The sequence below is a fragment of the Amphiprion ocellaris genome, chromosome 10 (genome assembly GCF_022539595.1).
Source record: "Amphiprion ocellaris isolate individual 3 ecotype Okinawa chromosome 10, ASM2253959v1, whole genome shotgun sequence".
Taxonomy (NCBI): domain Eukaryota; kingdom Metazoa; phylum Chordata; class Actinopteri; family Pomacentridae; genus Amphiprion; species Amphiprion ocellaris.
This window is the reverse complement of record NC_072775.1, coordinates 17,343,544-17,359,237: the sequence shown is the minus strand read 5'-3', so window position 1 is coordinate 17,359,237 and position 15,694 is coordinate 17,343,544. Positions and strand designations below refer to the sequence as shown.

Sequence of the window (15,694 nt, the reverse complement as noted above, 5' to 3'; positions counted from 1 at the left end):
TGGTTCCTTTATCATCGAATTCCTCATTTTCTGGGCCTGTGGAGTCAGCAGTGTGATCAATACTTGCCTAGAAAAACAAGTTTGCACATAAGGAACAGAGCAGCAGATGGCAGAGAGAACAAGCCAGTCTTGCCTGGTGCTGGTCATTCTGAGCCAGTGCAAAGCGGAAAGGTGAGAAAGCGGGTGAACACACCAAACGTGTGGCCCCCAAAACCAAGACGGATGCACATATGTTTATAGTCCTACAAGCCATGTCTACCCACACATTCATGTATGACAAATGTAAAGACAGACTGATTGAGGTGGGGAAATACTGAGGATGTATACAGAGAACGGTGTATAGATAAGCATACGGATGTACAGATATATGTACAAACTGATTTTGACTTTCCTCTTAGGATAGGCTCATTGGGAGCCTTTCTGTTCAATACATACTGTATAAACTACCGTTTCTAAAGTAAAATATTCAACACCTCATTAGGATGTTTTTTAAATTTTTTTGACACATTCAGGCAAATAAAAGTGATGATATGTCAACAGCACAGAGAGGGCATCTGTTAATAGCTACCATTTAGCAATTTCTGAAGGTTGTTGTTGCTTCGCAAAGTGAAGTACAGTGCTTTCAGCAGATGTCTTGACATCCTAGAGGAATATTACTGATGTATGAAAAAGGCTCATTTTGTGGGTCCATCACTGAGCTACTGTAATGGAATGGAAAGTGTGCATGGATAAATACTCTGAAACATTATATTTCTTATATCATTTTTTCAGCTACTAACAGACTACCAGAACCAGCCCTCAGCAGTTAAAAAATCCACCAACTTAATATAAAATGAATGAAATGTGTCCAGTGCTACAGAGAAGAAGCCTCAAAACCTTAAACCACACCTAATCCGTGCCCACGCAATCAATGACGCACAAATCCTAATATGTCACAGAACTAGGATTAATAATATCCATGTAAACCACTGCGGACTGACAAACTGGATGAGGCATCTTGATGCAACATAATCATTTCCTTTCTTTGGTGCCTGAAAGTAAAAGTGAGAGAATGACGCAAATCAGCCCGGCAGTCCGTGCCGTAATCGAGGCCTCCATGAAAACAAGGGCATCCCCGGTGTGAGGGGGCGGAGTGAGACATCTGCAATACATGATCATCACTATCATGTGTGCCACACAAGTTGGATGCACTGAATACTGTAACAATCATGTGATTAAATTAACAAGCAAAACACTGATTTAAAGTAGTAAAAGTCTGGAAAACAATGTTAGACCTTGACACTCACTCACCCTCTTTCATATGTCACAAAATATTTTTGTGGTAATCTAAACTGTACTGGCAGCTTATTAAGTACACTTCTTAAACTATTGCAATCTAACACAACAGCCCTGTAATAAATTCTCCCTTCATTAAGGCCATAATATTCAGTTTCTATTTAAACTGTCTCAGAGAGTGTTTACTGAACTGTCATAGTCATTTTGGAGTCTGTACTTTGTGGCACTGTTAAACTGTATTCCATTGTGAGACGTATTTCTGTTATTTACTTGACCATTGTTGGTATAAATGGGATGGACAAAGTGATAGAACCACAGTACAGTTCGACAGCAGAGATTGTAGCCCTAAAAATGCCCGTATAGTTCTCTTAATATTATGACCTTCATGAAGGGTAGACTGGACAGGGTGTTGTGTAAGACTGCATCAGATTTAGTTAGCTGTAACTAATAAGCTGCCAACTGAGTGCATGTGTGTAAATCATCAAATTCTGTGTGCAAATTAAAGCAGTGTAATATGGTATTTGATTGTCAAATAAAAGCAGTGATTAACTTGAAAGCCTACACAAAGGGCAAACATGCACTGAGGCTGTCAGTCTGCCTATTGTCCTCCTCAACAGGGCGCTACTATTGTGCTAAATTATCACTAAGCGCTTAATACGGGACCATATGCAGACACAGTCTGCATCAAAAATTAACCAGTTCTTTCTTTGGATTGTGGCCTCTTTGCCAGATGTAATTGAAATCTGTTGTCTTTAAGGGGTCATGCTATTGAACTGAAAAACAGAGCAAGCACATGTGTTCCTTTGACTCATTACTGTTCATTACTTCAGAGGAATGTTTGAGAACGTGAGCTAAGGCATGTCGTTTTCCAGGCAGAATACCAGGAAACTGGCGTCCCAAATCATAACAATGATTATACGTTGGGCTTTGAGATCTTAACATAAATTACACGTTACGTGGTTAAATCTGTGTGTAATTATTACCCCACAAATGACTTGATATATCGAGGTTGTGCGTGCAGTAGGATGAAGAAGAACTCACTTCCCTAGGATAAAATAGTCTGCAGCCTTCCTCCCACTCTGACATCAAGTAGTGCTATTTCCACAGTAACAGTAGTTTGAACTACGTCACTAGAGCAGATCCAGGGAGCAGAGGCAGATGATGTGGGACAATTTCACATCAGGTTACATACAGTATATTAGCAACACAATGGAATGGACTGCTGGCAGCTCCCACTCTTTCTATTTTTCTTTCCAGCGTACTTCGCGCTTGAGGAAAAATGCAGCTGACAGTTTATCAGAAGTTGCAGATGTGTCTTTTCAGAGCCTTAATGATGACTAAACTACAGAAAAGTTGGCAGATGAGGGCCTTTAGGAAAGCTTACTGCTATGTGATTTGACAACACTAAGATCAAGCTTTGTGATATTAGTGATTCATTATTGATAGCACCAGACATAGAACAAAAACACAAACATTAACTCACATTTGAGCACCACGGAGATGCTCAAATCTGGACAATTTGTTTAAAGAGAGTTCAGTATTATGTTGCCTGTGTCTTGTTTTGAATTTTACATGCATTATACGCCTCTGTTTTCCAAAGTACTGTTGGTAGATTAAAGACAGTTGGCTAATTTGACATTTAGAGCCACATACTGCTGCTCAGAGAAACATACCATAATGCCACATGACAACATGACTCAAACACACCAAGCAGTGTTTCAGCCTTGCATCCTCTGAGCAATACTGAAAAATAGTCAGATAATTATTAGAGTGCTTAAAGGGTGTTATGCAGAAGCGCTGAATTACTTTTTTGTTCACTCATTAATAAAACAGAGCATATAACAAGCCTATGGCACAATATTGGCTGTACAGTAACAGAAAGCTTTTTCAGTGTGAAAAATTCAGCAAGTTAAGCCAACAGGGAGATGAGCAGACTATCTCAAATCCAAGGCAACAGATTTTTAGAACAGAAAATGTCAAAAGATCACATCATCTCTACGCCAGCGTTTGAGCAGCTTTGAGCATGTTTTCCCACACAAATTTTCACTTTTAAACAGTTTTTGTCGTTCCTCGTCTTGCCGCCATATCTACAATCTTTTCAGTGTAATATTAACTAGGGCTGTTTTTTTAGAATATCTGTAAAGTCAGTGTATTTTATACATTTGCTTTCATCTGAATTTATTTTCAATATTTTTAAAGATGATGTTGTATGTTAGATGGATGATGACGTGGACCAGTCGACCATCCATTGCAGGAAAAAACAAAGAGACTATGCAGGCTCACGCTCACACCTGGGAATTAAGAATCACCAGGTAATCTAACATGCATGTCTTCAGATTGTGGGAGGAACCTGCAAACTCCACACAGAAAACACCAAGTTTTAACCCAGTAGTCACAGTGCTAACCACAGTACTGCTGTGCCAGTTATTTTTAGGTTTATGTGAATCCTAAAATGTGTGTCAGGTGTCTATTGTGTGTGGACTCCCACTTTCCTTGAAACAAAGGTTACCTTAAAGATGGAGGCCCCAGGTGCTACTGCTACCTTAAAGATCACTTCAGGGATCACTGTCTGGTATGGTAACAGCACACAGGCAGACAGGACAGCTCTCCAAAGAGTCAGGAAGACTGCAGAGAGGATTATTGGGACTAAGCTTCCATCCACGGACTCCATGTACACCCAGTGTTGCCGAAAAAGAGCAGAGAGCATCATCAGAGACTCTCTCCATCCAGCTCACCCTCTGCTCAGACACAAACACTGCACCTACAACCTTAGGCACAGTAGAGCAGACAGTATCATCACACACAAAACACGTTTCCACAGCAGTTTTTTTCACTGCCACAGTGAGACTTATGAAAAAAAAACCAAAAAGGTAAACAATATATTCTGTGCAATCATTCCTCACTACCATATAATGCTCAAGTGATCCCAAACCATCACTTAGTCATGCTAGTGGACTGCTGCTGGGCTTTCCTCCATGATGCACTGAGCACCTCTCCTCTCTTTCTCCCTACATACATTAATATTTTTTTCTCTCCTGTAGCTTGTGCTTTGTCCTCTCTGCAGGGTCTCTGGGTGATCATGTTTCTGATCTCTGGTTACTAGCCTCACTGACCTCCCGAGTGTTTATTGTTTTCTACCTGCTTTTCCTTTCTCTCTCTCCTTTACCCTCACCCCAGCAGGTAGAAGCAGATGGCATGGCCACACTCCCTGAGCCTGGTTCTGCCGGAGGTTTCTTCCTTTTAAAGGGGATTTTTTTCTTCTCACTGCTGCCAAAGAGCTGCTTAAAGGGAATCTTAAGATTTGTTTGTTATCCTCTCTTCATTACTGTAAGACCTGAATTTAGTTTTGAAGTGGCTCTATGTAGATAAAAGTGAACTGGAATGAATTGATATCCCATAATGTCTATTTAATATAGTCCACATGGCAGTTGCCTCTGAATGAAAATTTTCATCGAGACACTGTCCATTTCACTGACGATAAAGCACTCACATTAGTGCCCACTCTCTATCAAGAGTGCACTAATCCCACGCATCCCTTTTAACACAGTCCAACTGTAAACACTGATTTTATGCTCCTGAACACACGTGCAAAACTAAACCGCACAGAAATATAACTCTTCATCCCACAGCCATTCAGCCGGAAGTGATTCAGTTCTTTCATCTTGTGGGCACGAAGGAATCACCCTGAAACCAACATCAATGGTTGCAGAGAGAAAATGACCAGATTTTTTTTTGTCATCACAACAAAATTTTGTTTCGTGTAGGAAGTATGTAGGACTGCTGTTTGTTGTACTCAGTCCAATTCAGCTGAACAAGACTGTAAGTTACTTTTATGACTGTGAACGTGGCATCCCCTTATAGTGCTTGGAGCCCAGGCTGCCTCCGTCTGTGAACACACTCCCTCCCACAGGCAGTTTGTCACTGATGTGTAGGCGGGTGTCAATACACTTACATGGAAAATATCGAAGTCTGCAAAGCTTTATTCTGTGGTTGAAAATGATGGCTTTTCGTACCTTATGAAAACTGTTGATCCACGATATGCTATCCCCTCTCGTACATATTATATAATGTTATGCACTAAAATGCATGTTTTTATTATGGCATTGTTATTTTTGCTTGTTAGCAAAATTTAAAAAATATATATCGAAAGAGGAATAACACTTGTATTTTTTTTTCAGAGCATTAAATGTATTGAATCGAACTGAAAATCGTGTCCCTCATATCGAAAATCGTACCGAACCGTGACTTAACTGTATCGTTGCATCCCTAGTCAGCACTCTGTATAAACTCATGGAAATTTCTCTAACCAAACGTGACATATGCCACAGATGGTGCTGGCTCTCCATCAGTAGGTACAATCTTGGCATTATGCACATCACCATTCCAGTGCCTGATGTTACATTGCATTGTACAGGAAGTCGTCGCTGCATTATAACCAATATTCTCCAATAGTGCAATGGGTGAGTTGTTGGTTCATTTACCAAATGACAAACCACGTAATTGCACTTTTAAATAATTTTGTGCAATTCACGAAACACAAACACTAGAGGCAACAACACACAAACATCCACATGCAGGAAGAATTCTGAGACTAAAGTATTGTGAATTTCAGCACAACAGCCAGTCAGAAACAGGTCAACCATGTGACGATGACTGTGCTAAGTAAACAAGTTAACCGACTTGTGTCAAACATCAAGTTCATTCAGTGGCATTTGCACTTTTACTACATAGACCGAGAGGCTTGTAAAGGCAAACTTGGTACGCAATGATCATGACTATCACGATACTGGGTATATACTGCCCTCTGCAGGCTCACCAGGCATCATTCAGGTGTAGCTCAGCCTTGCTAGAAACTGGATCGATGGATTAGTGAAACACAACAGGCTGGTGATTATTTAATAACAGCAGATGTTTGAGAAAATATGATTAATTTATTTTCTGATGAGCATGCACAAAAAGTCACAACATTCAAGAGACTACCCCACTGTTTTAACAGTACTTTAACAAATTCATGAAAAGCTAAGCAAGAACACAGGCCTTATATACCTTCTCTGAGCATCACTTAAGTCTAATCTCTGAGTGATGACTAAATCACTTAAAACACTCTTTCCCAAGTGTCTCAAGAGAAACAACAAATGTTTAAATGCAAACTCTGTATTTGAGTCAAGCATAAAACAGGTTTTGCAGCATCAGTGTTGTGAGATACTGTGACTGACAGATTAAATGTTGGGTAACAGCCACAGTTCCATCATTGACCAATACCAGATTATGGTTGTTATTGGGGTTTTGTTGTAAAATTCTACAGGTCAGTAGTGACCACAGGAGTGACTCCATGGACAAGTAATGTCGGGCCAAGGTCTCGACTCAAAAGGTCCACCTGATGCAGGTAGGCACGGTAAAGGCTTGTGTCTGCTGGAGGGCATGGCAAATATAGGAAACGTACAGCTGGTTGAGGGGCACTATGTCCGAAAATCAGACTGTTGACAGCACAGATGTACTCATCTGTCAGGTGAGAAACATTATTGGGAAACGTTTGGATACCATCTTCCTCTTGTCTCTCATTATCACTGTGTGCAGACTCTATTAGACTCCCTCTTCCTCCTTGTCTCTGCCAGTGCAAAGCCACCACATGATCCCAAGGCACCATCTGCACCTGAGCAGAGATCCTAAGTTCATTAAGCATCATCCGGAGCTTCTTCTCCTCCTCTTCTTGCAGGCTGCAACCAGCCTCCACACACAGGAAGAGGCGGAGTCTCGCCTGATTCCAGGCACGGGTCTCATGAAGCACGCAGGCCAGCTGCAGCAGGAACAACGAGCAGATGTCAACATAACCACGACTGTCTGGTAGAAGCAGATTAAGAGGCCACACATCAATGAATGGCCCCGTCACCTTTCGGTGGCCTCTTTTCTTTCGTCCTGACCATAAGACTTTGTCCCGCTTGAACTGGTTAAAATAACGAGCCAGCGTCACATTCTTTCCCATTTTTATAGCATCAGCAATCACTGACACATACTCCTCTGCCTTGAGGTCTTTGGGTCTCTCAGCAGCCCGTACACCGGGAAAGAAGGGGGAGCATTGCTCTTCAGAGTCTGTGTTTGAATGGACTGCATCCAACCCATGGGCTGTCGACGGGAGAATTTCACCTTGGAGGTGGTCTTGAGGGAAGCAGTCATCATAGAAACCCAAGACAAGTGTGTTGGGTCTCATTCCACCTGGAAGCAAACCAATGTATGAAGTTTATGCTGTTGGGTTTGCAACTGTAACACATGATCATTGCTCAATGATAGGAAACTGACAAAATCCTGTAGTATTAGGGTAAACATGCCTACCCAAGCCTGAGATGAAAAGCAGATTTTGAACTCCGTGTCTAACAGAATCAGCCAGGGTGAGGTTAACAAATGCTTTAATTTTTAAATGATCCACTAAAGACAGCCAGGAGTCATAACAGCTCTGAAAAGGATCAGAGGGCAACTCATCTGCAGATCACACAAAAAACACAAGTAGTTATAAAAGTAATAACGGACATTAGACTTCCAGTAGGGTAAGAGAACAGTCTGATTCTTTCAGTGTGTTAATATTTTGAGCTACCAACGTAACTTAGATACACTCCTAGACAAAGTATATCTGGGTGTATTATGGTTAAAGTATAAATGTCTCGAGCACAATAAATATATGGTTGGACAAGAGAGATGTCTCTCTTTCACTTCTCTAAAGATACACATTAACATTTCTGCAGACCTACACAAACACTGGCATGTGGGTTAGCCATTAATAACCCATAACCAATAGAAAAGTTTGTATATTTTGACACTTTTTACCCATACTGCGAAATCTCAACATTAGAATACAGTGCAACCAATATCAACTAAACAATAACATAGCTGCTGTTCTTGCCAAAGTCTGAACTACCAAGTTTTAAACAACTCCTTTTAAAGCCCTCAGTAACTGAATATTTAACACTAAAAAACATTGTCCCCTGCTTACTTGGTTCTTACCCAGCACACCCAGCTTTACATGTCCCAGCACATAGAGGCCACTCTTCTTCAGGTCATTAATGAAAGTCATGAGACCCATACAGCTACTAGGGTTTTTAACGAGCAGTAGCACCTGGGGCCTCCAGAACTTCACATGGTCCTTGCGTACGTCTAACATCAACAAGTACTTGCGCACCTGAGCAAATAAAAGATGGGGCGAAACAGATAAAAGTAATTAAAAAGAAGTAATTTATGCAGACTTGTGTCACCAAAAACTGTTTGTGTACCTGGTGAAAGATGAGAGCCTGGCTGATGTAGCCCCATTTGCTAATGGGCCCCAGGTAGTGAATAAGCATCAAGAGCAGCAGCATAAAGGCGATGCTGACGAAAGCATAAATGGCACTGATTAAGAACATCATGACCAGGCAGCCAAGGATGCCCACAGTGCAGGTGTGCCATGTAAAACAAGGGAACGAGGGTCTACATTTTCAAAAAATGAAGAAAAGACAGAATCTAAAATAAATATGAGCTTCACAATAACAATTTTTGTAAATAAAATCCAAAACAGAAAGCTTAAATCACTGCCATATTCTGCACTGTACCTGAAGTTTGGGGCAGAAGCCCACTCCAGAGCCAAACAGGCCAGGTTTACAGCAGCATAGACCAACAAGAAGAAGATGGTTACTATACCAGCAATGGTGTTCAATTTACCAGCAAACAGTACCACCTAGTGGAAGAATAAAAACATCAATTTGGTTCCATGACATTCAAAACGCCGTTTAAAAAAAAAAAAAAAAAAAAAAAAAAAATCGAACTTTGTGTAGAAAAATAACAATTTTTATATTACACTGGCCACTAATGTTACATGTAAAAAAACACAGCACTAATTAATTTGCATGTAATAATTCTAGTAAGTGGGCAGGCATTAGCACACATTAATTTAGTGTGAGAAAAATGTGTACAAAAAAAATAATTCATCTTCGGACCTCTGGATGTCTCTTCAACCCACCATGTTAAACAACCTAACTGATCTGAATTAGAGACACACTGTGGCCATGACTTTGCTTAGAAAAAATAAGACCTATAAAATGTAACAAACCTTGCTATCTTGCCAATATACTGATGCTAAGATGCATGGTGGTGAAATGACAAATTTACTCACTGGCATACCAGGACAATATTCTGCTCCATCTCCCTTCAAGATTTTAGTCCTCTTCTTTTGACAAATGTTAAGACAAAATGAACTGAACACAATGATGTTCAAAATATTTTGGACCACTGAATGATGATAGATCTAAAAGCAGTCATCTACTTAAGGGATAGGCTGCTAATTTATTTGCTTCTATTTCAGCTCTACCTTTACTTTTATCTACATCTTAAGGCGGCATTGAAGTGTTTGCCACCACCAATACATTTACACAAACAAAGTAGTTGCAATATACAATATAACGTCAGTGGTGATGTATAATCAGACATTATGTCGACTTCATCATCCTCGCTAACGGGACTCGTCTCGGTAATTTAACATATCAAAAGCAGAATGCCAAACGGATAGGTGGTATTGCTGCTTGTTTTTTGTTCTTAAGACACACACATACCATTTTTTGGCTATTTTTAATCACACAAAGGTGAGAAGTACGTGTTTGGAGGGTGACTACTTCCAAACAGGCAGACCTGTCTGCACAGCATCATGTCTGCACTGGAGAATAGTGTAGCTGCACCTCATTATCATTCTGTTATAGGGGAAAAAGTGTTCTTGTTTATATGTCTTTAAACCAACTACAGACGCCTTGGGTGGTGCAAGGGCCATGATGTAGTGACAGTCTCCCTGCAAAATAATGACAGGGGAGAGCTCTTTGGGTCGAATGATTGCACACAGGGAGGCAAGCACTGTCATTAAAATGGTTAAATCACTGAAAGACCCAAACAGGGCTGCCCTCCTGCATGATGCAAACTTTCTCAAAATCTGCCATTTTCAGTGTGGAGGTTGTGAATGTTGTTTCCCATAGTGAAGGGGATTTTAAACCGGTAACACACACAGTGTATAGTTAGATAGATAGTGGAAGGGGAGAAAAAAGCCACATGAAATGCGCAGCAGAACTGACAGGCTCATACCTGAAATCTACATCCACTGAGTCTGACTAGACAGTCCTCTACTCATTCTAAATTTTGAACTGGATCACTAATATTACATGTGAAAGTACAATTAGAAAAAGAAAGGGCAGAAGGCCTTGACTGAGAGTAAAAAAGAAGAGTCAGGCCAAATTCATGCACAGAAAAATAAAAATTTGACCACTCCTCATTTTTAAGTAATATCCTACCTGTACAAGCAACCAGGAGACAAGTACCGAGACCCAGGGGTTCCCACTCTGAGATGTTTTCTTTGCCAGAGCCAGACAACCACCTGCAGGTTTTTTATAGAATTAACAAAAGCAAAGTCTCTCTGTCAGTAATTGCTCATCATCTCAAATCAGATAACAATTGAGTCATCTTGCACTTGTTAAGCCAAACACACAATGAGAGGATTTTTTGTCTTCAGAGAAAGTCAACACCGCAAGCCATCTGTTGTCAAACGATGCTTTCCAAATTAACATGTCTCCAGTAGCAAAATGAGACATGATGAAATTAACAAGTGTCAATTTCTCACATATGAGATGGAAGCCCATTTCAGCGGATGGCTGATTAATAAAATGTTGACTCAGCTTAAAAGAAGACCAGCTGACTTGGTTATGCTCATATATACTCTGAATCAAATGTTTAGCCCTGATCTTAATCTAAACAATCATGACTTGTGAATGAATCCTTTTCACTACAAGACAGGTCAAAGGCCGTAACAATTAATGTTCTACTCTAATTTAAAAGCAGTAATTTGCTGCTCTTTGATATGCAATCCCTCAGTATGCAGCAGGGTATTTGCTTATGAATCTCACCAAACAGGTTGTCTTTGGACAGGGCATACAGTATCCTGGAGGCTCCTATAAGGTTACTCATTGCAGCAGACATGGCAGAGGAGTAGATACCAATTGTCACCATGGGGGGCCATATATTGATGTCGCCCAGGAAACTGTAGTCTCTTTGTAGTAGGTAACTGGTGGTGAACGATAAAAATTTCAAGATCAAATATTTGAAACATAATTGCTTAATTTGTCCTAAGTACAGTGAAAAATGTTTAAAACTAGTGACTGTGATATAATCGTGAACTTTGACACCTACAGAAACATTTTCTGCTTTACAGACTGACTTGTGCGGGGTGTATTTCAGTGCGTTAGTGTATTTCAGTGCGTTAGTGTCTGTGTGTTGTGTCTAACCGGTCACAGGACCACGCAGCTAGCAGACTAAGCAGATTGTAAGTGATGAAAGTTATAAGAACAGCTGAAAGCGTTCCTCTCGGGATGGAATAGCTGGGATTTTTCAGGTCACCTGGAAAACACAAGTCAAAAAGGTCTCTTAAACAAACTGAAATACATTGTCAAATGACTGAAGTTATGCCAAAGTTCAGGCTTGCCAAAGTGAGTACACCATATACTGTATCCTAAAACAGGGGCCAGATTAAGCAAAGGTCTACATTTCTCGACGACACATTTTCTTAAAACCTTTTCATTTTTTAAAAACACTGCTGATGGTTAGTACTTTGAAAGAATATAATTGATGTGTCCTAAAAGCAATTGTCTGCTTGTCAGTTGCTTCACTGTGCAACTGGACGATCCTCAATGACTCGTGATTCTCTTTTGCTCTGAAAATATCATGTTGCCATGTTGTATAATTACCAGTTTTCACTTTCAAATGGTCACTTGTCACTGATCTATACTTCACATGAAGCAGAAAAAGGCTATGCAAGTCTAAAAAAAATAACAGATTTTGGACGTCATACTTTTACTGTTAGCAGCAAAAAACAAAACCTCTGTTATACAAGACAATGAGAACCACAAGTTTTGGACTATGAGGCTGATGAGGCATTTGTTCAGGGGGAAGTTTTGAGTGTTATATGAATCAGCCCCTTAATTAGGACACAGTTATTGGTTTCCACTTTCTTGAAGTGATGCAAAAAGTTATACCTGACATGTTGGAGCCAGCCATGATTCCAGTGCAACCATTGAACATGACGGCAAACACTGTAGCAAAACTCATCATGGCATCAGTGGTGTAGTCTACTGTGTAATTGGCTAAAGAGAGTAAAAAGGAGATTTGAGTATTTATACAGGTCAATGATGACTTGAATGTCGGGACAGTAATTTATTTTCTATCTTTTTAAATTCATCAAAGTCTTGAATTAACAAATCAGATCTGGTGTTGCAAAGATTTATTTTACAAGTTAAAAATAGGTTTAAGATGATTAGCACCTATAAAATGTCCAACCATCCCATCTGACCGCATGTGCAACACTCACAGAATAGGTTACTCTCCAACGTGTGGAGTCTGAAGCCAGTATAATTGGCGGTGCTCATGCTGGTACTGTTTAGAGCAGAAGTATCGGGCAGAATCACACCAACGGGCCCCACACTAAAAAAACTAATGAAGATAGAAGCCAGGGCTGTCACGACTATGATGAAGATAATGAAGGTGGCTTTGGCGTAGATGTGGGCTCCCACCTATAACGACAAGCCTGTTAAATTTAGCAGATACTGATAAACACTGCATATCTATGCATACACACACAAAATATATCCAAACATTCACAAACTTCCCGCCTTTGTTTAAGATTAGCTGATAAAAAGTTTCTTATCTTAAAAAAATGGAGTGAAAAAAATAAAACAACAAAGTCTCACCAAACAGACAATGAAACAGAGGAATAGCAGGACCGTGCCATAAAGCAGAGACCACCAGTATCCTGAAGGCAACACATGATGGACACCTGCAACAGCTGCAGTACCCTCTGAGGGACAGTAACACAGGTTAATGCATCAATAAATTCACACACCTAGATGTCTCATCATGTAGTAAAAAAAAACAAAAACTACCTTTTGGGACTCCAAAGGTAGGCATTATAGCCTCAACCAAACCCAAAATGTAGAGTGCACTACCACACACATTGGCCAGGAAAAACATGATCCCAATGCTGCCACCAAACTCTGGTCCCAGGGCTCGGCTGATCATGTCTGGAGATACAAATTAAGGAATCGTTGGCTTCACATTCATACTAGCTAAGCATAAAAACGGCTAGCAGTCGCCCACTGATCCCAACTGCACCAAGGGGAACCGGGGCCATTAGTGGATAAAGCAAATCATGGGGAAACATTAAGAGTAGGGACATTTTTTTCTCAATCCATTATTCAGGCTTAATCGCACATGGAAACCCAAGTGAGGCATTAAAACTACCGCATTAGTCTCTCTCAGCTATAAAAGGATACAGTAGGCACCTCCAGCATCTAGCGCCCCATTGGTGGAGATGGCACAGACAGAAAGCACCGTCACTGTGATGATGAAGTAGGCCACCAGAAACATGGCAATAGACTGGTACAGCCCTGCTTGACCCACAACAAACCCTGCAGGAAGTAGGAGGAAATCTTTAATTTATCTTTTATTTGTGTTTAATTCCAACTTACGCCTTCAGCATTACATTTTACAAACAGCTCTACTACAGTATTTACAATATGGACACAACAGATGGATGAAAGTTGTTCTAAAATGATTTGTTTCATTAACCAATAATTGATGGAAATGACTTTAAAAAAAGTGAAATAAGTCGTCATTTCTCAAGAACATTTGCTGGTTCCCTAAATTTGATAATTTGCTGCTTTGTTTCAGTTTTATTACTGTAAAGTGAGTAAGGATAGTTTACTACATCTACTTCAAGCAAGCAAAGTGAGATTTTATTTTTTTTTTTTTAAACAATTTATTGACTAAGAAAGTATTTTTTATCTGCATTAATCTGTTAACACACTCTAAAGCAAATCTAAAAATAAAAATTCAACTGGTGAGTGTCCAAATAGCTGGCAACATTTTTCTCCCCTCAAAATCAAGAGCATGTACCCAGGTCCCTTAGAAAGACACCTGTAAGACGCCAGCATAGCTTGAGACAAAGCATGTTATTATGAAGGCCTGCAGCAGACAATGAAGGAATTGATTGGTGAAACAAAAGTAGGTCGATACCCTCAGTTATTTTTGCAGGCCACAATTGCACTATGCCAAATCAATGCATATTTAAAAAAAAACAAAAAAAAAACAGTGTACAGTCAATGATTTTTTTCTGGGTTGAAATCAGAGACTCTTTTCGGACCTCTTGGTGAACTAATTTATGTTTCCTGTCAAAATCTGTTACCTCATAAGTCCTATCAGATTCAGATTTAAAAAGACATGTAGAGCAGGAAGTGGAACAATGACAAAAACAATCGAGTTAAAAACAAGAAATTGGAGATACGTAACATAAAACAAATAGGGATAAATATATATACACAAATGTAGAACAAGTAATATAAATAACTTTTTTTTACAGTTTCTCATTACAAAATAAGCATTTTTAAAATTCAAACTAATAAAATAGCCTTCCACATGATCTTGATGTAAATAGCAAATGTATATGTACGTTCATATTTTTTAAAAAGAATAATGAGGCATACTGTCAAAACATTACATCAGTGTACCTCAAAACCACATCTTTAGATTTCCTCAGACTGCTGAAATGTTTCAATTAGCATAACATATTTCTTGTTTATTTATTTTAAAATGGACACACTACAAGTTTGGACTTATTTAATATTTTGGGGGGTATCTAGAGTTTGTATTATATGAAAAAATTTCATGAACTGTATCCGGTGTTGACTAGCTAACCTCGTGCTAATAACAGCGGCTAATCTTAGCTGGACGGTGCAGCTAATGTTGACTTTAGGCAGGTAGCAACGACTCTTCCGCTCACCTGGGACAAGGACTCTTTTTTAGCCCCCACAAAATTCATGCGTATTATTCTGTGTTGAAGTGTTTGTTTTAGTACTTTTACACTAGGTCTCAGATACTCACCAATTCGCAAGAACACAACGACGCTAAACATGGACAGTAATGTTGGTATGACCACCCCAAACACCACTCCGAGCTTCCGGCTCGTTTGGTCTTCGGTTCTTCGGTCGTCTTGGTCCATCTTGACGCCGGTGTGTTTGGACACATCGGTGTGTACCGGACCGGTGCTGCAGGTGAGTCGGTAGTGTAGTAACGGAGTTTTTTCTGACATCTCGGATGGTTGATTGATTGATTAATTAATGGTAGCTGCAGCTGCTGTGTGGACAGAAGACGTTTGAGGCTCAGGAGCTCTGCTAAACCAACAGCTAAACCTGCTCTGTCGCTATGGTGAAGTCCAGCAGCCGCCATTAACCTCCTCAGCACGAGCCTGTTGACCTGCTGCAGCTCACCCCCTGCTGCTAATTGGGAAAATACGTGAGTTCCTGTAATTGCCTTAAGTAATCAGGTTCTGTTCACCGGCTTGTTTGTTTCGTCAAGTGTCCTTGTTTGTATA

The 15,694-nt window shown here is 40.0% G+C and overlaps 1 protein-coding gene across 3 annotated transcripts; it reads right to left on the bottom strand.

The window, feature by feature from the left end:
• Positions 1-5,973: 5,973 nt before the first annotated feature.
• On the bottom strand, positions 5,974-15,590 carry LOC111578792 (solute carrier family 12 member 9-like). Of its 3 annotated transcripts, none has more exons than XM_023285751.2 (14): positions 15,205-15,590; positions 13,599-13,733; positions 13,209-13,346; positions 13,017-13,123; positions 12,638-12,839; positions 12,306-12,413; positions 11,559-11,670; positions 11,181-11,338; positions 10,572-10,654; positions 8,853-8,977; positions 8,538-8,730; positions 8,272-8,446; positions 7,606-7,752; positions 5,977-7,488 (listed from the first exon to the last, which is right to left on the bottom strand). In XM_023285751.2, exons 1-14 carry the CDS (start codon positions 15,410-15,412, stop codon positions 6,575-6,577), a joined length of 2,805 nt encoding a protein of 934 aa, XP_023141519.2. In that variant the 5' UTR covers positions 15,413-15,590; the 3' UTR covers positions 5,977-6,574. The 3 variants fall into 3 exon arrangements, 2 of the variants coding, with proteins under 2 accessions (XP_023141520.2, XP_023141519.2); XR_002747014.2 differs by having other exon boundaries at positions 7,349-7,488; positions 8,261-8,446; XM_023285752.2 differs by lacking the exon at positions 7,606-7,752 and having other exon boundaries at positions 5,974-7,488.
• Positions 15,591-15,694: the final 104 nt, after the last annotated feature.